This window comes from Rhinopithecus roxellana, chromosome 19, assembly GCF_007565055.1.
Source record: "Rhinopithecus roxellana isolate Shanxi Qingling chromosome 19, ASM756505v1, whole genome shotgun sequence".
Taxonomy (NCBI): domain Eukaryota; kingdom Metazoa; phylum Chordata; class Mammalia; order Primates; family Cercopithecidae; genus Rhinopithecus; species Rhinopithecus roxellana.
The window spans coordinates 16,458,762-16,481,169 of record NC_044567.1 but is presented as its reverse complement, the minus strand read 5'-3'; the positions used below and the strand labels follow the sequence as shown (position 1 = coordinate 16,481,169).

The following is a 22,408-nucleotide window of genomic DNA, read 5'->3' as shown; positions in this document are numbered from 1 at the left end:
GAGTACTCACCTCCCAGGTTAGAAGTAAAGATTAAAAGGTATCACTGCTCAATCCCCTAGCTCATAGGGTGAAGGCTCATGACTGATTTTAGAATCAAGGAAGCAACGTATGAAGAGAGCCCACAGAGGCTCTGATCACTCAGTGTCCTTTGGCTTTCATGAGTTCTTTTCTCAAAGTTCTTATTTGAGGTTCAGTAAGATTATTGCTCATTTCTTTTTGTTTGTTTCTGGCTTCTTGAGCTTGCCTTCTTGGTCGAGATAAGCCATGTTTTTCAGGGTCATCCTCATTTTCATGAGCTTCTCAGATACCTTGTGTGAAACATCACGTCTATCCAAGTTACAGCTGTTCCCCAATGGCAGGAACTGTTCTGTGTTTAACCAACTATATGTCAAGCATCAGCAAGGTGCCTGACAAATGGGACATAGCCAGGGGATGTGTGTTGAGTGAATGGATTCATCTAAGTCTTGTTGCTCCTCAAAGTGAGTCTGAAAGGCAACCAACTAAAGAAAGAAGAAATGTAGGACTTCTTGATAACCCAAGGTCGTAACATCCACCAATACCAAGACTCAGTTTCTTCCCTGGATAGGGAAGGCTGGTTGAGTCTTAACCCAAGTGAGAACCATTGTCATCACAGGGGTTAGTCCTCCTGCTACACCACTGACCAACAGGAAAGTTTGTGTCTCCAGAGTGGACACATCCATAAAGAGGCCAAACCCAGTCAAGGTCTAAGCATCTGATGGCTAAAATAACTTTGCTTCTTTGGAAAATAATAAAAACCTTCTGACCTCCCACCAGCAGCCAACCTGATTTCAAAGAGCCAAGAGGCATCTCAGATTCGTCAACATTGCTTTAATGAGCTGAGAAACTTTTCATGGTAAACTCAGCAGCTGAGTAACAGGATGATGGCACCACAACAGGTAGATAATCAAGGCAGGAGGTCAAAGCATTGGAGCCAACACCCACCCAGGACGGGGTATAAAAGGGCTGGGAGGAGAGGAGGCCTCAGTCTCAGTGGCTCAGCCTTCCCAGCTGATCTGAAGCTCCTGTGCAGCCTCAGCCCTACACCATGACCTCCTCCTACAGCAGCTCCTCATGCCCTCTGGTTTGCACCATGGCTCCTGGAGCAAGAAATGTCTCTGTCTCTCCCATCGACGTTGGGTGCCAGCCCGGGGCAGAGGCCAACGTTGCCCCCATGTGCCTTTTGGCCAACGTGGCACATGCCAACCGAGTCCGCGTGGGGTCGACTCCCCTGGGCCGCCCCAGCCTCTGTCTGCCCCCGACCTGCCACAATGCTTGTCCCTTGCCAGGGACTTGCCACATTCCCGGCAACATTGGAATCTGTGGGGCCTATGGTGAAAACACCCTGAATGGCCATGAGAAGGAGACCATGCAGTTCCTGAACGACCGCCTGGCCAACTACCTGGAGAAGGTGCGCCAGCTGGAGCGGGAGAACGCAGAGCTGGAGGCCACACTCCTCGAGAGGAGCAAGTGCCACGAGTCCACTGTGTGCCCGGACTACCAGTCCTACTTCCGCACCATCGAGGAGCTCCAGCAGAAGGTGAGATGTGGGATCGCCTGGGCATGCTGGGTCTGAGAAGGCAGAAGCCTTCGCAGGAGGAATCCACATAAGGTCCAGAGAGCTTTGGGTTCTTGGTTTCTCTTGGACATGAGCGTAGACACCACACATGGAGAGGGAGCCTAGGGCATGATGCTTTGTGTGTGAACCGTCTTCCTGTTCTCCTCAGATCCTGTGCAGCAAGGCCGAGAATGCCAGGCTGATTGTACAAATTGACAATGCCAAGCTGGCTGCCGATGACTTTAGGATCAAGTAAGTCAGTGGAGGAGGACCAGGGTGACTCCTTCCCCACCCTCCATCCCAGTGCCCAAATACTTGTTGAGTGAGTGAATGTTTGTCCTGTCTTCCTTGCTAGATTCTCCACAGTAAAATTTTCATTACAATCAAAGCTGATGAAAGACGGAAGGGAAAACTCATTCATCCAAGCATATATGTTTGTCCTCCTTCATTTATTTCCCTAAAATGGAGGATAAGGCAGTCTGAGTTCATTAATCAGGAGCAAAATGAGGGGATTTCAAGGATGAACTGAGCAAGACAGTCATTGGATTTCATATATAAGTCAGAGAAGTCGCTTACAGATAAGTCTTTGTCCAGATTTAATTATGGACCCCTAAGGTACCAGGTATAAGGTACCTAGGCAAAAATGAGAGAGGGAAGACAGCTGAAAAGTAAGGGATAAGGAGCCGCAGATCACAATCAGGCACCTGGCTATTGCTTATCTTCAGTAACTGACAGTCCCGCAATGGCACGAGTGTTGGTCCCAAGATGCATGATCTTAGGCAAGTCAGTTAATCTTCCTGAACTGCAGGTGCCACAGAATACAATGGCAAAAATGTATATTGTGCAATGTAGTGTTGTGATTGCTTCATTAGACCATGAGCTCTTTGAGAAGAGGGGCTGTGTCTAATTCACCTTCGAGGCCAGAGAGCTAAACAGAGTGAACAAATGAGGATCCAAGGTGGTGTGGGAGGTAGGAAGGCAGGGCAGCCGAGAGGGGCTCTTGGGGGCATTCTTATTGACCCTGGACCTCCTGTGACGGAAGGTTGGAGAGTGAGCGCTCCCTGCGCCAGCTAGTGGAGGCGGACATGTGCGGGACACAGAAGCTCCTGGATGATGCCACCCTGGCCAAGGCTGACCTGGAGGCCCAGCAGGAGTCCCTGAAGGAGGAGCAGCTCTCCCTGAAGAGCAACCATGAGCAGGTGTGGCCCTTGTCGCTCAGACTCCCGGGGAGGGTGCTGGGCAGACAGGGGAGTTCCCTGGCCCCAGGGCTCTCAGAGCATTGTCTGGGCTCAGCTGGCATCAGGATGCTGAGCTGAGGTGAGTCTGAGGGTGCAGTGGTCCTCCAGGCAGACTTGCCTTGGGCACAAGGAAGGTGTTCAGGTGGGCTCTCCCCACTGCACTCTCAGCAAGACTTTCCCATTTGCTTGTGTGTGGGACTCCCCTCCTACTGCTTGCAAGGTCAGGATCCTGGTGCTGTCTGCTCCATCAAAGGCCCTTTCCTCATGCAGGCTGTCTGTCCCTTCCTCCTTTCTGCAGGAAGTAAAGATTCTGAGGAGTCAGCTGGGGGAGAAGCTCCGGATCGAGCTGGATATTGAGCCCACCATTGACCTGAACAGGGTGCTGGGGGAGATGCGGGCTCAGTATGAGGCCATGGTGGAGACCAACCGCCAGGATGTGGAACAGTGGTTCCAAGCCCAGGTGAACGGAGGAGGTACAGAAGCAGGGCTACCTGGCCTCCATCTGAGCAGGTAGGTGACCGTGTCTCTCTGTGCTCTAGTCTGAAGGCATCAGCCTGCAGGCCATGTCCTGCTCCGAGGAGCTGCAGTGCTGCCAGTCGGAGATCCTGGAGCTGAGATGCACGGTGAATGCCCTGGAGGTGGAGCGCCAAGCCCAGCACACCTTGGTATGTGTCCTTCACCCTCACTGCACTGCAAATGCCCCGTGCCATGGCCTAGTAGCCTTTTATTTTGGAGGTCTCACCACCCAGGTTTTTCCCACCTGTTATCACCATCAAAATTTGGGGCATGTAACAGTTTCCCTGGGGGCCTTGCATATTTCATCCCCTTATTTCCCACTACAGAAGGACTGTCTGCAGAACTCCCTGTGTGAAGCTGAGGACCGCTTCGGCACGGAGCTGGCCCAGATGCAGAGCCTCATCAGCAACGTGGAGGAGCAGCTGTCCGAGATCCGGGCTGACCTGGAGCGGCAGAACCAGGAGTACCAGGTGCTGCTGGACGTGAAGGCCCGGCTGGAGAATGAGATTGCCACGTACCGGAACCTTTTGGAGAGCGAGGACTGCAAGTACGTATAATCTGGGCAATTCCTGGCCAAATCATTTACCCAATTCTCATGAGGTCCTCAGGGCAGCAGAAGGGCCGTCTCTACATAGAATTAGGCTCTCTGTGCACTCCTTTTCAGTGAGTCATCGCCCTGTCCTGCACACTCCATGTGGTTGACAGAGTGAAGGGAAATGACCATCCACTGTTATTTTGCAGTAGGGACCCCTTCCTTATGCCCCCACATGGCACTGAGACCCCATTCATTCCTTGTCTCTCACTTCCCTCACCTTGTTGTCTCTCTGCAGACTCCCCTGCAATCCATGCTCCACGCCTCCCTCCTGTGTGACCGCCCCCTGTGCTCCTCACCCAAGCTGTGGCCCATGCACCACCTGTGGAGCCAGCACCACTGGAAGCCGATTCTGAATTCCTGTGGACGCGCAGGGGCTGGCTAAGGCAAGGGATACCCAAAGAGAGATGCTTGCTATACCTTTAGAAAATTTGGCTTCTAACTTTCTGTATGTATAGGCCTGTCCAAAGGCTATGAGATACCAGGGACGGTGGAATCTTGATGGAAATCCTTCCTTTCCCGCTCTTGGTTTTCCCAGGTGAGCTCTATGCCCTTAGTGGCTGGATTGCAGCCACCCATGATGGCTCAGAATATCTGGATTGGAGAGGCATAAGGTTGAAAAGCATTTTGGAGTAGGAATACGGCATGATTTAAAATTGCACTTGCACTTCAAGAACACCAACTTTAACTTGTTTTTTTTTTTATAGTTTATGACAAAGGAAGTGAAGAACAGACTTTACTGTCTGAGATTCCCACATTTCTTGGGTTGTTTCTAACATTGCCAGCCTGGATTATGGCCCTAGGGAGAGGGAAATAGAACCAGATTTGTACCTGACCCTGTCTTTTCTAATTCCCTTCTCCTATCGTCCTGCCTCCCTACCTTGGAAGCTGATTAAGGGGAAACTTTCCTTGTATCAAATTCTGAGTCTTTCTACTTCAGGGTTTCTAGCTTTGACAAAGGACCAGGCTTGCCCCTTCTGTGGCAACACAGCCTCTTACATATGGCTTCCATAGCTTCTTTCTATGTGAAAGGAACTTTCAGATTAAGAAATTTTTCTTCTTTTGTCTCTATAAATTCTGACTCTCAAGACTTGTCTGGCTATAACCCCTGTCCCTGTCTAATTCTCCCAGTCTAAAATCTGAACAATGACTTCATTTTTTTCTAGTATTTTCTCCTGAAGTATTGAAACCTATTGATTTATGGGTAGAGATTTGCTAAGTATGACGTGCTTCCACCTCTTCTCTTCATGCTCTCTACCTTCCTTACCATGATTCAGCCACACTGGCCTTTCTGTTCCTTGGACATGCCTGGAGACCTGTCCCTGCTCTTCCTTCCCTCTGGGGTGCTCTTCTCCCTCCTTATAAATGTTCAGGTCAGCCGAAAGTTTCCTTCCTCTGAGAGCTCCTGCTTGGTTACCAGCCTAAAGGACTCACAACCCTGGCACTCTGTCCTGCTCATTAGCAACGCCAACAGCTGAACTTGCCTCTGTATCTATTGTTTTCCCAATCAAAATGCTTACCCAAGATTAGCAATTGTTCATTTCTGCATCCCCAGAGCCTAGCCCACTGCTTGGTACACATTTGATGCTTAATAAATATCTGTTGAAAGAACAAACATGTCTAGTCCTGACTTTATCTCTGACTTGTTGTGGGGTTTTCGAATCATCACTTCACACACCTAAGCCTCAGCATTTTTTTTTCTCCTGTGGTAAAACAGAGATAATGTTATTGTTCACACTTACATCTCAGTCTGTCATGGATTCTAAGATAACAGAAATAAAAATACCCTGAAAAGGAGAAAGCACACAAAGAAACCTCACCTGGAGCCAGTATTGATTGCATAATGTTTAAGGAGTGTAGAGGCTGACCCACGTGGCCAGGTTTAAGGGCCACCTGTGACCTCAGGCTTCTTCTTACAGGCAGGTAAATGAATTTCCTCTAGCATCTAAATTTAATCAGAAACAAAATGGTGCACATAATAACTTGCTTCCCAGAGCAAACTGTATTTGAGTATTTGCATTAGGCCAAAGAATGAGAAAACTTTGCTTTGAGGGGCAGAACCTTCTAAGCAACTCCTTTCTATTGAGACCATCCAAGGGGAGAGGACCCACTTTCATGCGTGGTGTTTTTTCCATTTTTCCCCTTTGGGTTCACCAGGGTTAAAGTGATGGGAGAACACGCCTCAGTCTTGTGAGGCACTCAGTAATTCCAGGGGCCATGATGATCCCTGCAGAACTTCAATTTGGAGACTTTGGGGGAATGCAGATTAAGCCCATTTGTGGTCCTGATTTCTGAATGCAATTGCCAGCTAGTTTTCATTGGAAAAATAGCTCTGAGTTTGGTCTCACTCCTCATCACGTCTTGTAGCTTCATCGGAGAAAAAGCATCCAGGGGAAATGGAGAAGTGACATGGACCGCTGATTTCAGAGTAAAGGCATGGTTCAAGCCAGCCTCCTTTTCCTAGGGAAGGAACTGTCTAGTTGCATTGGGGGGCTTCAGCTTGAAGTGCTAAAGGTGGGCCTGGTGGCAAGGCGTATCCTTCTGAAAGACCCTCTCACGCTACCAAGTCATTTTGTCTGAACCTGACTGACTAGGCTATGTTATGAAGCAAGAACAAGAATCTTTCAGGAAACTGGCTTTTTTGTTTTTTTTCTCCTTCATGATCTGAGTTAGAAAGCTCCCTCTACAGGGGCGACTTTTTCTGAGAAGAGAAGCAAATGAACACAGGACCTGTGGTGTTGATGTGTCTCTTGGAGATGCTGCTTTTTAGAAAACTATCTCCTGCTTCAGGCCAGCCTCAGTCTCCTGACTGTACCTGGTAGATTTCCTGCCTTACTACCAACAGCAGCATCTACATCACTTGAGGCCTGCTTTTGCTTTCTTTCTCTTTGATGGTTAAAATAAACATTTGAAAGTAACTGCACAGTTTTCAAATGGAGTTTTATGTAGCAGTGGTTTCCTCCTGCCTAGTGTTAAAGGCCATCTCTTCCCTCTGAGAATGGAGTGCCGCACCACAGCACTCTCAGAGGGGAGACATCACAACCGCTTCTAAAAGATGAAGCTCACAAAGGTTAAATAACTTGACTGAAGATATGCATTTAGCAAGCGTTTGAGCCAGGACTTGGACCTAGATTGCTCTGGCTGCAAATCAACTCTTACTGTATGACATCACCTGAGTATCTCGTCCGTGTTCCTTCAAGTGGCTCTAAGCTGCCTTTTAAAGGGAGATCCTGCAATGTGAGCCTTGGATGCCCCTGTTTCTCAGGGTCACCGACACAGTGTGATTTGGAAAGGAGACAGACGTGGGTTTGTTTAGCGCAAGATTTATAGAAGGACAGTTATAAAAGTCAGTTTCCTAAACCAGCTACCCTACCCTGAGTTCATTGCTACCTAACTGTTGCTAGGTCTGTGTTGAACATTTTAAGGGTCAGTATCAGTGTCTGAGAAGGGTTAAACACCGACTCTTGAAGGCAGAGTATGTCATTAGCAGAGAAGAGCCCTTCCCAGTGATGTAAAATCAAATGAACTGGCTCTTCTCTTTCCAGAGATTGCCTACACGAGTAGTGGGATGAAGCAGTTGTGGCCTTTAAGGCGGCCAGACAGCCAATTTATATAATTCTCTTCTTTTCATAAAAGGACATGGGTTAAATGCAAAGTTAAATGTGATCTACCTTTGAATGTTCTGTAGGACTTTTCATATAAATATATTTTTAAATGAAAACAAGTTGCCAGGCGAGGTGGCTCACGCCTGTAATCCCAGCACTTTGGGAGGCCGAGACGGGTGGATCATGAGGTCAGGAGATCGAGACCATCCTGGCTAACACGGTGAAACCCCGTCTCTACTAAAAACACACAAAAAAATTAGCTGGGCGTGGTGGCGGGCGCCTGTAGTCCCAGCTAGCTACTCGGGAGGCTGAGGCAGAAGAATGGCGTGAACCCTGGAGGCGGAGCTTGCAGTGAGCCGAGATCGTGCCACTGCACTCCAGCCTGGGCGACAGAGCAAGACTCCGTCTCAACAAAAAAAAAAAAAAAAAAAAAAAAAAGAAAAAAGAAAACAAGTCTTGCCTTAATTCTGACTTGATTTAGCACCACAGAGTTTAGAAGTCAAGGATTTTGTATCATTGGTGCAACATGCTACAGCTTGGCTTTATGCTATGTCTATTCATGCACGCATGCAGGCATTCCCTCAGCACACAGTTACTGAGTATCACCATGCACCGGATGAGGTGAAGGATAATACTGAGTATGATTTGCTCCAGAGCTGAGCTCCTTTAGTCACTTCTGTTTTTATTGATTGAGTGCTTTGTTATGTCAGGTGATATACTGGGAATTACAGAGATGAACAAGACAAAAGCAGTAATTAAGACAAAATTCCTGCTTCCAAGGGGTTTCCAGCAACATTAACAACAGAATGAAGAGGGTTACATTCAAGGTAAACTAAGGGTCAGTGTGAGTAGAGAGAAGAGGAATTGATTGAATTCTCAGCGACGCTGGAGAAAGCTTCCCCTTGAAGGCATCTCTTGAGCTGAGAAATATAAACTCTCAGGGATAGACTTGACCTTCAGAACCTTTCAAAATCAGAGTATTCAATACTACTGGATTATTTATTTATTTATTTATTTATTTATTTATTTATTTATTTTTGAGATGGAGTCTTTCTTTGTCACGCAGGCTGGTGTGCAGCAACGCTACCTCGGCTCACTGTAACCTCTACCTCCTGAGTTCCAGCAATTCTCCTGCCTCAACCTCCAGAGTAGCTGGGACTACAGGCATGCGCCACCATGCCCAGCTAATTTTTGTATTTTAGTAGAGATGGGGTTTCGCTACTACTACTGCTACATGTTGGCCAGGCTGGTCCTGAACGCCTGACAGGTGATCCACCTGCCTCAGCCTCCCAAACTGCTGGGATTACAGGTGTGAGCCACCAGGCCCAGTCACAATATTACTGTATTTTTAATGAGGAAAATGAAACAGCGTTGTCAGTATTTCCCTATTTTACTGCACATAATTCATGAAGTGGGCCAAATAAATAGTTCTACAATGACTTATTCAGAATTTAATATTTTCCCTAATTCCTAAATCATTCACTCTTCAAGTTCCTATGATTGTGCTTTTCTCCTTTCTACTTACTGTACCTTTGCCCCATGACCATCTACAGCTTAACACCCATAGGAAATGGTCCCCTGAAAGACACAGAGGATTGGACTGAGGGGACATTGAGGGGAAATCCGTAGGCTGAAGGGGGGCACAAAACAGTAGAGATGGTTTCTGGCCTAACACACCAACGACTTCTATAGGTTACCCTTATACCTTTTATCCTTATACTTCTGTCTATGTAAGTACATCTATAGGATAAATTCCTATAGGTGGAAATTATTGGTTGATAATGTATGTCCGGGCACGGTGGCTCATGCCTGTAATCTCAGCACTTTGGGAAGCTGAGGCAGGTGGATCACGAGGTCAGGAGATCGAGACCATCCTGGCCAACATGGTGAAAGCCGGTCTCTACTAAAAATACAAAATTTACCTGGGTGTGGTGGTGTGTGCCTGTAGTCCTAGCTACCCGGGAGGCTGAGGCAGGAGAATTGCTTGAACCCGGGAGGTGGAGGTTGCAGTGAGTCGAGATCGTGCCACTGCACTCTAGCCTGGCAACAGAGCGATATTCCGTCTCAAAAAAAAATGCATTTATAATTTTAACAGATACTGCTGAACTATTTTGTAAAGAGGTTGCACAACTTATTTTCCCCCTCAACAGTGTATGAAAGTGCATGTTTTCTATATTTTGCTACAATCATGACATTAATCTATTCTGTTTTATTTTACTTTATCATAGAAAGAACACCTAACATGAGAGCTACCCTGTTAATAAAACTTTAGGTGTACAATAAATTTCTATGGACTCTGGGTGCAATGCAGTGCAGTAGAGCTCTAGGCCTTACTCATCTCGCTTGCCTGGAACTTTATGTTTATGGATTAGTAACTTTCTATTTCCCCTTTTCCCCCAGCCTCTGGAAACCACCATTCCATTCTTTGATTCTATGAATTTGCCTATTTTAAATACCTTGTATAAGCAGAATTATGCAGCATTTGTCTTTCTGTGATTGGCTTATTTCATTTAGCATACGGTCTTCAGGGTTTATTCGCGTTGCATATTGCAGAATTTCCTCCTTTTTAAGGGCTGAATAGTATTCCAGTGTTTGCACATGCCAATTTCTTTTTCTATTTATCTGTCAATGGACATTTATGTTGTTTCTACATTCTGGCTGTTGTGACTCCTGCTGCAACGACCACAGGAGTGTTAACTAACATCCCTTTCAGATTCCAATTTCAATTCTTTTGGATAAATACCCAGATGTGAGATTGTTGGATCATATGGTAAATCTATTTTTAATTCTTTGAGGAATCTTCATACTGTTTTCCATAGTAGCTGTGTAATTTTGGATTTTCCAAACAGTGTGCAATGGTTCCAACTCCTTTATATCCTCACCAATACATGTTGCCTCTTTTTTTTTTTGATAGTAGCCATCCTGAGTGTTGTGAAGGGATGTCTTGTGGTTTTGATTTGCATTTCCCTTATGGCTAGTGACTTTGAGCATTTTTTCATATATCTGATAGCCATTTGTATGTCTACTTTAGAGAAATGTCTATAGAAGTCCTTAGCCCATTTTTAATTAAAAAAAATTAAAAAAAAATTTTTTTACAGTTGAGTTGTAGGATTTCCTCATGTATTTTGGAGGTTAACCCTTTATCAGATATATGATTTACAAGTCTTTCTCCCATTCAGTAGGTTGTATTTTTACTCTGTTGTTTCTTTTGCTGTGCAAAAGCTTTTTAGTAAGACTAAACTTCTGATCTTTGCTAACTTAAATAAGTAAATAATAAGTAATTTAATAAGCATTTTTGAATTATGAATGGTGTAAGCATGTAAACACACCAGTAAAATCCATTGAAAAACACAACACTTATTTAGTGCTTACCGTGTACTCTGTGCTAGACACTATTTTACATGATTTACAGGTATCAATTTTTTTAAAACTTAAATCCATTAGCTAGGTGCTATTGCCACTCCATTGTGCATAAGCAGAAATTGAGGCACAGAAACATTAAGTCACCAGCCCAAGTTCACACAGCTAATAAACGATAGAACCGGAATCTGAACCTAGGCAGTCTGGCTCCAAAGTCCATTGTCTTAAACCTCTACTATGCTGCATTAAAGGATTTGTATTAGGTCTTGGTATGAGGTCAATAAGGGGAAATGTCCTGTGCTAGCATGTCCACAAAGAAACTCTAGGATCAGGGAACAAAGGGGAGGGAACATGAAGATATTTTTTTCAGTGTTTAGTCTCTGATGACCTTAAGACCTGGGATAGGAATAAAGCAAAATAGGCAGGGCGCTGTGGCTCACTCCTGTAATCCTAGCACTTTGGGAGACCAAGGTGGGTGGATCACCTGAGGTCTGGAGTTGGAGACCAGCCTGGCTAACATGGTGAAACTCCATCTCTACTAAAAACACAAAAAATTAGCCGGGCATGGAGGCGTATGCCTGTAATCCCACCTATTCAGGAGGCTGAGGCAGGAGAATCTCTTGAACCCAGGAGGTGGAGGTTGCAGTGAGCCAAGATCAGACCACTGCTCTCCAGCCTGAGCAACAAGAGCAAAACTCCACCTCAAAAAAAAAAAAAAAAAAAAAAAAAAAGAAAGAATAAAGCAGAATAATAATTTAAAAAATACTTAAAATCAAACCAAAGTTTCCCAAGTAACTAGATTTTAAAATCCTATTTAATAGAAAAGAAAATAGGGACTTTTTTTTGTTTGTTTCAAAGTCTGCTGAGGTGGACTTTTGAAATCATAAAGATGTTGTGGGGTATCTTTCCTCAGACTGCGCTCTCACCCAGCATGTCTGAGAGCCTTGCAGGCACCGTGGTATCAGGACACACCCTGGTAGTGCTTTGCAGGTGTTTTCCTGGCGTAATTCACATCAGGATGCGGTGTGTGGGTAGCCCCTGTTTCCTTAGCTGTCTTCAGAATTTTTCCCCTGCAGCTGGAGCAGGTGGCTGCAGATTAGACTCACACCCTGTGGGCCGCCCAGTGCCTCTGCTTCTCTCTCATTCAGAGATGCATCAGAATGGTCTCTGAGTTCTGCGGCATGGCACCAAGTGATGCTGTTCTGAACCCAGTGTCTCCCCTCTGCCTGAAGACAGATTATAGCTCAAGATCTTTTACTCCTTAAGAGAAGAGGTGGCCCCTGTGAAGGAAGGAGGGCTGCAGGACTACCTCTCTCTTCTCTCTTCATCTCTGATACTTCCCTTCATACAACTTGGCATATATGTTTGTTTTCAGGGGCCAGGAGCTCTTTTTAAAGAGGAGCAAAAGGGCCGGGTGCAGTGGCTCAAGCTTGTAATCTCAGCACTTTGGGAGGCTGAGGTGGGTGGATCACGAGGTCAGGAGTTCGAGACCAGCCTGGCCAACATGGTGAAACCCCGTCTCTACTAAAAATACAAAAATTAGCTGGGTGTGGTGGTGGGCGCCTGCAATCCTAGCTACTCAGGAGGCTGAGACAGGAGAATCATTTGAACCCGGGAGGTGGAAGTTGCAGTGGGCCGAGATCGTGCCATTGCACTACAGCCTGGGTGAGAGAGCGAGACTTTGTCTCAAGGTTAAAAAAAAAAAAAAGGGAGGAGCAAGAGGAGGCTCAGTTGATCATCTGCGATGTCAAGGATGGGCTCTTTCCCACCTGCACAGCTGAGTACATCCCAGACACCTGCCTCGTGCCTTCCACCTACTGCCAGTTCCTCTGAGACCAAAGAAAATCAGAAGAGCCCTCTGCTTTACAAAGGACAGGCAGTGTCTATGTCATTATGCAAAATGGACGATGCAGAGCCCAAGCCAGGGACAGAAATCAAGCTTTGGAGAGGCGTGTCAGGATGCAAAGGATGCAAAACTTCAGCTGTGATGCTTAAGAAATAACTAGTGTCATATGTTCTGAGACAGAAGGAACCACGATTTTAGCCAATGGGATAAAATCCTGCCAGAGGATAGGGTCAAGAGATGCTTCCTATTTAGCAAATCAAAGGGAACAATTTTAATGCTTCAATTCTCTGGATTATAGTGATGCTATGTGTTGAGGTGGAAGATAGGAACAAAGGGGTCTTTGAAGATGGAAAATGCAAATTTCACCCAGAGGCCTCTGAGGGATGGCCTGGCAGGAAGAGGCCTTCTAAGGATTGTCCCAGTAAAGCATGAGTCATGGCTGACCTCAGGGCCGCTGGAGCCACAGCTGACCCAGAGTGGGTTTTTCTCTTGGGAAGAATTCCAGACCCCTTATTTCTTCTTGAGAGAATTCCAAGAGCCCAGGTTTCATCAACACCCACATCCCCTGACTCCCTTGTGGTTTTCATGGGATGCTTGTTCAACTTTTTCTCAGAGCAAAGATGTATTTATGCTCTTAAAAAATATATGCACACAGTTTTATATATAATGCAGCATGACACCTTGTAGGGCATTTACTCTTATTTTATGCATTCAGATATGTTTGTTTTTTTTGAAACACTTCTTAAGGCTACACAACAGAACATAGAAAAATAAACAGGAACATATTCAACAATTACAAAACATGATATGATAAAGAATGTAAAGTACTAGTTTCCTTTCAATACTTCAAAAGATATGTATATAAACTTTAAAAAAAATGCTCAACATCACTAATGATCAGGGAAATACAAATCAAAATCACAATGCGATACCACCTTGCTCCTACAAGAATGACCATAATCAAAAAATCAAAAACAGTAGATGTTGGCATGGGTGCGGCGATCAAGGGACACTTCTACACTGCTGGTGGGAATGGAAACTATACAGCCACTATGGAAAACAGTGTGCAGATCCCTTAAAGAACGAAAGGTAGATCTACCATTTGATCCAGCAATCCCACCACTGGGTATCTACTCAGAGGAAGGGAAGTCATTATGCAAAAAAGATACTTGCACACACACATTTTAAGAAGCACAATTCACAATTGCAAAATCGCGGAACCAACCCAAATGCCCATCCATCAACAAGTGGATAAAGAAACTGTGGGCCGGGTACAGTGGCTCACACCTGTAATCCCAGCACTTTGGGAGGACAAGGTGGGTGGATCATCTGAGGTCAGGAGTTCAAGACCAGCCTGGCCAACACGGTGAAACCCCTTCTCTACTAAAAATACAAAAATTAGCCGGGCATGGTTGCAGCACCTGTAATCCCAGCTACTCGGGAGTCTGAGGCAGGAGAATCACTTGAACCTGGGAGGCGGAGGTTGCAGTGAGCTGAGATGGTGCCACTGCACTCCAGCCAGGGTTACAAGAGTGAAACTCTACCTAAAAAAAAAGAAGAAGAAAAAAAAAAAGAAACTGTAGTACATATATATGATGAAATACTACCTAGCCATAAAAAGCATGAATTAGGCCGGGCGCGGTGGCTCAAGCTTGTAATCCCAGCACTTTGGGAGGCCGAGACGGGCGGATCACGAGGTCAGGAGATTGAGATCATCCTGGCTAACACGGTGAAACCCCGTGTCTACTAAAAATACAAAAAATTAGCCGGGCGAGGTGGCAGGCACCTGTAGTCCCAGCTACTCGGGAGGCTAAGGCAGGAGAATGGCGTGAACCCGGGAGGCGGAGGTTGCAGTGAGCTGAGATCCGGCCACTGCACTCCAGCCTGGGCGACAGAGCAAGACTTCGTCTCAAAAAAAGAAAAAAAAAAAAAAAAAAAAAGCATGAATTAATGGCATTTGCAGCGACCTGGATGAGATTGGAGACTATTATTCTAAGTGAAGTAACTCAGGAATGGAAAACCAAACATCGTATATTCTCACTGATATGTAGGAGCTAAGCTGTGAGGATGCAAAGGCCTAAGAATGATACAATGGACTTTGGGAACTTGGGGGGAGGGGGTGAAGGATAAAAGACTACAAATAGGATGCAGTGTATACTGCCTGGGTGATGGGTGCACCAAAATCTCACAAATCACTACTAAAGAACTTACTCATATAACCCACCTGTACCCCAATACTTATGAAAAAAAAACCCCATCAATTATGGAAAAAATACCACCTGTACCCCAATAACATATGGAAAAAAACCCTAAACTTTTTCTTTCACAAGTAACATAACAGATGCTCACATCTTCACATACTTTAAAGTATTATTTGTACTCAGTGTAAGGCTATTATCATTTTTCATACATAAAGTTTTTTAGCTGTGTAACAATGCAATTTGTAATCCATTCAAGTAAATTCACCCCCAAAGTTGTTGCTTCCCAATATTAAGACCTGCACCCAACCGTCTTCTAAGATTCTTTAAAACTTATAAAAGCGTAGCTGAAGGGAATGCATATTTGATGCATATTTGGCTACACTATTTCAGTTTACTGTATTTTGCTTCCTATTTTATGTCTAAATCCTATTATTTTCATTTAAAATCTTAATAATGGCTCATTTCCAGTATGTCAATTTCAAAGATTTAAGGTTTGGCTACTAGTATCAGCCATTTACTTTCACACTAATTGGGATTTTTTTTTTTTTTTAAAAGAGGTTATTTATACTCTTTTAGAGCTTGTCCCATGGTCCGTCTGGTTTCCCTCTACCACTTGGGAGGGATGACTCCTGGCCACACTGCCACTGGTTGACTTGTTCTCCAGCTCCACTGGAAATCTCAGGGATTTGGGATATACAGTCAGAATGTTTTTGTCAATGACAGACCACATATACGGGCAGTGGTCCCACAAGATTATAATGGTGCTGAAAATTCCTGTTGTCTAGTGAAGTCGAAGTGGTTATAACGGTGTAGTGCAATGCATTACCTTTTCTATGTTTAGATACACAAATACTACTGTGTTACAGTTGACTGTGATACTCAGTACAGCAACATGCTATACAGGTTTGTAGCCAGACACTATAGGCTGTACTATATACAGTCTAGTGTGTAGTAGGCTCTACCATCTAGGTTTGTGTGAGTTCACTCTATAATGTTTCCACAATGAAGAAATCTCCTAACAACACATTTCTCAGAACGCACCCTGTCTTAAATGATGCATATGTTACAAACTAGTGTAACTTCTTTTTTTTTTTTGAGACAAAGTTTCACTCTTGTTGCACAGGCTGGAGTGCAATGGCACAATCTTGGCTCACTGAAACCTCTACCTCCCGGGTTCAAGCAATTCTCCTGCCTCAGCCTCCTGAGTAGCTGGGACTACAGGCATGCACCACCATGCCCGGCTAATTTTGTATTTTCAGTAGAGACCAGGTTTCTCCATGTTGGTCAGGCTAGTCTCGAACTCCTGACCTCAGGTGATTCGCCTGCCTTGGCCTCCCAAAGTGCAGGGATTACAGGCGTGAGCCACCATGCCTGGTCTCATTTAATTTTTTAATGTGCATTTCTTGTCCTCACTGCCATAGTATTTAAATATTTTCCTTTGCTGGAACACAAAGACCTTCAGTAATTTTCTTTTCACCACAATTTCTCGCCCAGTAACTAAGCCTCTTCTTTCCCTCCCCTTAGGCCCAGCACTGACGGGGCAATGACACAGTTGTTCTCACCGGGGGCCATGGTGAAGTGAAAAGAGAATGAGCCTAGCAGACATGAGGCTGAATCGAGCCTTTGACAGTTTACTAACTGTCAATCAGAAAATGTACTTCACTCTAGTTTTCTCGTCTGTGCATGGAGGCAATGAGTAACCACCTCATAGGTGGTAAGGGTTAGATAGGGAAGGACACAGTAGAATGCCTAGCACACCCATGTACTCAATCAACGTTAGTTCTGGACCTTTTGTTTGAATACCGCTTGAGCTCTGCGCCCAATCTCCCTTTCCTGGATCAAATAAGATTTTTCTTTGTTTGTTAGTAGTTTCTTTCTAGATACTTCCTTGGCCAGAAGTATAGATCCCTTGTCTTTCACTAACTCTTGTTGATCTATGGTTCTCATTCAAGTTTGTGTAGAACACCCAGACATTTCAGTGGCATCGTTTACTCCTGATGAACAGGGAACACTGCGTGTCCAGCAACCAGAACACTGCCTGAGTTATGGGGGATATTCAGGAAACATGCTGAAGCGATGAATGAATGAGCAAATGAATGAATAGCTGATTCTGACTAGTCAACCAAGACTTAGTTAGCACCAATGCTTCTGGATGTTTTATTGCTTCTCAGGGGAGTATGCAATGTGAAAGAAGAAAGAAAAAAAGGTGCCTCTCAACCGTCAAATATCAGTAGATGCATTGGTTTTATTAACTGATATTTTCTCTTCAAAGGAAAGGCTGATTGAGTCTTGCACAGGCGAAAGAGCCACTGGGTCCCATTGGTTCTCTGTCTCTCCTGCTACACAAATTACTGACGGAAAGATTTGGGCCTTCATTGTGACCACATCCACAGAGACCATAGTCCAGAGAGAGCATTTGGGGCCTGAATCAACTGCTTGTGTTTGTTGAGCAGAAACAATGAATCTCTGACTTCCCACCAGCAGCCAACCTGATTTCAAAGAGCCAAGAGGCATCTCAGATTCGTCAACATTGCTTTAATGAGCTGAGAAACTTTTCATGGTAAACTCAGCAGCTGAGTAACAGGATGATGGCACCACAACAGGTAAATAATCAAGGCAGGAGGTCAAAGCATTGGAGCCAACACCCACCCAGGACGGGGTATAAAAGGGCTGGGAGGAGAGGAGGCTTCAGTCTCAGTGGCTCAGCCTTTCCAGCTGATCTGAAGCTCCTGTGCAGCCTCAGTCCTACACCATGACCTCCTCCTACAGCAGCTCCTCATGCCCTCTGGTTTGTACCATGGCTCCTGGAACAAGAAATGTCTCTGTCTCTCCCATCGACGTTGGGTGCCAGCCCAGGGCAGAGGCCAATGTTGCCCCCATGTGCCTTTTGGCCAACGTGGCACATGCCAACCGAGTCCGCGTGGGGTCGACTCCCCTGGGCCGCCCCAGCCTCTGTCTGCCCCCGACCTGCCACAATGCTTGTCCCTTGCCAGGGACCTGTCACATTCCTGGCAACATCGGAATCTGTGGGGCCTATGGTGAAAACACCCTGAATGGCCATGAGAAGGAGACCATGCAGTTCCTGAACGACCGCCTGGCCAACTACCTGGAGAAGGTGCGCCAGCTGGAGCGGGAGAACGCAGAGCTGGAGGCCACACTCCGCGAGAGGAGCAAGTGCCACGAGTCCACTGTGTGCCCGGACTACCAGTCCTACTTCCGCACCATCGAGGAGCTCCAGCAGAAGGTGAGGTGTGGGATCGCCTGGGCATGCTGGGTCTGAGAAAGCAGAAGCCTTCGCAGGAGGAATCCACATAAGATCCAGAGAGCTTTGGGTTCTTGGTTTCTCTTGGACATGAGCGTAGACACCACACGTGGAGTGAGAGCTTAGAGTATGATGCTTTGTGTGTGAACCGTCTTTCCGTTTTCCTCAGATCCTGTGCAGCAAGACCGAGAATGCCAGGCTGATTGTACAAATTGACAATGCCAAGCTGGCTGCTGATGACTTTAGGATCAAGTAAGTCAGGCCGAGGAGGGCCAGTGTGACTTCTCTCCTGCTGTATTTCCAAGGGCCTGCCCCATTACTCAGCCCATATTATAGGTGTTCAAAAACAGTTTTTGACTAGAAGAATATTTCTCTCCAAACCTTAAATTAGCCTATTGCTAGAAATGGTCATTATATAGGAGGAAAGAGAATATAAGAATTAAAAGGAAAAGAAGGGCTATAGTCTAGATTGGTTAGAGCCTATGTCATTTTCTCCCACATCTAGAAGATAAGAGGATTTTGCTTTTCAATCAGAAGTAAAATTGAGTCATCACAAAAATAAACTGTCAATGCATAGGTTGTTGCTAGACTCACTGACTCTTGGCCAAATCCATCAGCTGGAGGAATTGTCATTGAAGCTCCTTGGTAGCAAGAGTTGGGCTTGAATGAATGGGAAAAGCAGGAAAACAATGAGAAATAACGAACCAAAGAGGAAAAGCAGCAAACAGAAGATCCGGAGTCTTATTTTTAGCCATTCTTTTTTCCTGGCCAAATGACTCCCATTATGGCAGAATAAATGCTACATTTGAAGTCAGAACACTTAGGATGAGTCCGTGCATTTACTATTAACCGGGCATAGAATTCTGAAAAACTCATGTTTTGCTTCTGAGCCTCAGTCTTCCATGTGGTCAATGGGCATAATGTCCTGACTACAAACTCTGTAGCTACAGGGTTGAGCATAGTGTATGTTGCCCATGTGAACAAATGAGGATCCAAGGTGGTGTGGGAGGTGGAAGGCAGGGCAGACGAGAGGGGCTCTTGGGGCATTCTTGTTGACCCTGTACCTCCCGTGACGGAAGGCTGGAGAGTGAGCGCTCCCTGCGCCAGCTGGTAGAGGCAGACAAGTGTGGGACGCAGAAGCTCCTGGATGACGCGACCCTGGCCAAGGCTGACCTGGAGGCCCAGCAGGAGTCCCTGAAGGAGGAGCAGCTCTCCCTCAAGAGCAACCATGAGCAGGTGTGGCCCTGGCCGCTCAGACTCCCGGGGAGGGCACTGGGCAGACAGGGGAGTTCCCTGGCCCCTGGGCTCTCAGAGCATTGTCTGGGCTCAGCTGGCATCAGGATGCAGGACTGAGGGGGGTCTGAGGGTCCAGAGGGCCTCTGTGGAAAAAGTGCAGACTTGCCTTGGGCACAAGGAAGGTGTCCAGGTGGGCTCTCCCCACTGCACTCTCAGCAAGACTTTCCCATTTGCTTGTGTGTGAGACTCCCCTCCTACTGTTTGCAGGGGCGGGGTCCTGGTGCTCTCTGCTCCATCAAAGGCCCTTTCCTCATGCAGGCTATCTGTCCCTTCCTCCTTTCTGTAGGAAGTAAAGATTCTGAGGAGTCAGCTGGGGGAGAAGCTCCGGATCGAGCTGGACATTGAGCCCACCATTGACCTGAACAGGGTGCTGGGGGAGATGCGGGCTCAGTACGAGGCCATGGTGGAGACCAATCGCCAGGATGTGGAACAGTGGTTCCAAGCCCAGGTGAACGGAGGAGGTACAGAAGCAGGGGGTACCTGGCCTCCATCTGGGCAGGGAGGTGACTATGTCTCTCTGTGCTCCAGTCTGAAGGCATCAGCCTGCAGGCCATGTCCTGCTCCGAGGAGCTGCAGTGCTGCCAGTCGGAGATCCTGGAGCTGAGATGCACGGTGAATGCCCTGGAGGTGGAGCGCCAAGCCCAGCACACCTTGGTATGTGTCCTTCACCCTCACCGCACTGCAAATGCCCCGTGCCATGGCCTAGTAGCCTTTTATTTTGGAGGTCTCACCACCCAGGTTTCTCCCACCTGTTATCACCATCAAAATTTGGGGCATGTAACAGTTTCCCTGGGGGCCTTGCATATTTCATCCCCTTATTTCCCACTACAGAAGGACTGTCTGCAGAACTCCCTGTGTGAAGCTGAGGACCGCTTCGGCACGGAGCTGGCCCAGATGCAGAGCCTCATCAGCAACGTGGAGGAGCAGCTGTCCGAGATCCGGGCTGACCTGGAGCGGCAGAACCAGGAGTACCAGGTGCTGCTGGACGTGAAGGCCCGGCTGGAGAACGAGATTGCCACGTACCGGAACCTTCTGGAGAGCGAGGACTGCAAGTATGTGTAATCTGGGCAATTCTTAAACCACATACATGACTGTCAGGCAATTCCTCAGAGGTGATGGAAGTGCTTGCAGAAGATATCATCTTAATAAACAAGCCTTTCTGTGCTTTCCTGCTCAGTGACTCATTAACCTCTCCTGGTCTGTGCAGACTGGATTATTGAGAAAATGTTCTCTAAATGATAGCCAGGTCCCTAAACCAAGTCTTCCCCAAGGACTCCTGGATGTGGAAAGACACAGATGAAAGAACTGTTGGTATAGATTCTCTGGTCTGTGTGCCTTGTTGGTGGCAGGCCCAGCCTTCACCCTGGTCTTACCCTTGTCCATCAATCACTGAAACATCTTTTTAATGTAACTCTTCTTCTTTCTCTCCCTGCAGACTCCCCTGCAATCCCTGCTCCACGCCTGCCTCCTGTACTTCTTGTCCAAGCTGTGGCCCTGTCACCGGTGGGTCTCCCTCTGGCCATGGAGCCAGCATGGGGAGATGATTCTGAAGGTCCGAAGTTCCTGTGCAGAAGGTTGAGGCTGGTTGCACTGGGGTCAGGAGTGCCTTCACCTTGCTCAGTCTTCCTTCCAGAAAGACCAGACTCACTGAGGCATTTTCCCTAAATCAACGGGTAGCAGACACTTCCAAGGAGTGTCTCCCTGCCTATGCCTCTAAGCTGTATTTTTTGTTGTTGCTGAAATATTGTAATTATCTTCCATGAAAGTGATTCTTTTTCCCAGTGTCTCTTCTTGGTTCTTTTGGTTCTATTCCAGTGTTTCAGAATCTCCTAAAATGTCACTGGGTTCCCTGCATTAAATGGTCAATAAACCTCTTTCCTGCACCAAGTGCTGTCCCCCCTGGTGTTGGTTGTATGTGAAGTGTCAGAGAGTCCTGGTCGTCAGGTCCTGTGTCCTCACTGGCCCTGACATCTTGCTTCCAGGAGCTCCCTGCAGTGCTCTGGGGCCTCTGGATGAAGGTCCTTTCCTGACATTGGATGTGTATTCACCTTGCCCAGGGATCCCTACAGACTGGTGGAAGGAAGTGATGCTCGTTGCCAAGTTTGAATTCTTTCAAAACAACTCAGAGCTAACATGTCCCTACCATGCTTTTGGCATCTTCAGCCTCTTGGTATTTTGTCCAAGAGCAAAATCACATCACTTAGCGTTCTAATCTTGTCAAAGGAAGGTCGTGTTGAGAATTGCCTGGGCCAAGTTGCCAAGTTTTTCCTCTCACTCCAGTTGGCCCCTTTCACGGAGCCATGGAGTTCCCGCCCACTCTCCCAAATGTAGAGGCCCAGACTGGGCACTGGAGCCTGGGGTCTTGGTCCTGGGTCACTTCCAGGCTGTAGTTTTCTCTAGAGAGACGCTGCCACTGACGTGTCTGCTGTCTATTCTGCTGCTGTCTTGGAGGTGCTGGCGGTGAGGGCTGCTGCTGCCATTAGAGCACTCCAAGTCTCTGCCTGCCTCTCGGATGTGGCTCTGGCACAGGCCAAGGTGGTTCACAGCCAGACGTGGTTATGAGCAGGTGGAGGAGCAGCCTGGAGAGGCTGCTGCCTCCCACGCCATGCTAGTCAGTTTATGGCAAGCACCAAGTATGTCCAGAAGAATGAAACTCTTGGGTCTCAGGTCATCCACGTGCCCTGGTGCAAAGAGCAATGAAAAACTGGTCCTTCTTCGTGGTAGCATAGTGTGGTGGAGGTGGATCTTCTCTAGGGTCAGGGAAACTTGGATTCAAATCCCACCTTCGTGACTCTGAAGTGAGATTTGAACCCGCCTTGCTGAGTGTAGTTGGCCAGGTCGCTGCACTCTCTTGAAACCTATTCCTCGTTTGTGGAAGTAGGATAGTTGTATTTACCTCTCACTGTGGTTAAGGG

The 22,408-nt window shown here is 46.6% G+C and overlaps 2 protein-coding genes across 2 annotated transcripts; both read left to right on the top strand.

Annotated features, from left to right (window-relative positions):
• The first annotated feature begins 639 nt into the window (after positions 1-639).
• Positions 640-5,405, top strand: KRT38 (keratin 38). The gene is made up of 7 exons (XM_010358570.2): positions 640-1,559; positions 1,747-1,829; positions 2,620-2,776; positions 3,114-3,275; positions 3,355-3,480; positions 3,658-3,878; positions 4,162-5,405. The coding sequence occupies exons 1-7, from the start codon at positions 1,068-1,070 to the stop codon at positions 4,277-4,279; spliced, it is 1,359 nt and encodes a 452-aa protein (XP_010356872.1). The 5' UTR covers positions 640-1,067; the 3' UTR covers positions 4,280-5,405.
• A 12,255-nt stretch (positions 5,406-17,660) lies between these two features.
• Positions 17,661-21,347, top strand: KRT37 (keratin 37). The gene is made up of 7 exons (XM_010358569.2): positions 17,661-18,179; positions 18,367-18,449; positions 19,277-19,433; positions 19,780-19,941; positions 20,022-20,147; positions 20,325-20,545; positions 20,929-21,347. Exons 1-7 carry the CDS (start codon positions 17,688-17,690, stop codon positions 21,035-21,037), a joined length of 1,350 nt encoding a protein of 449 aa, XP_010356871.1. The 5' UTR covers positions 17,661-17,687; the 3' UTR covers positions 21,038-21,347.
• Positions 21,348-22,408: the final 1,061 nt, after the last annotated feature.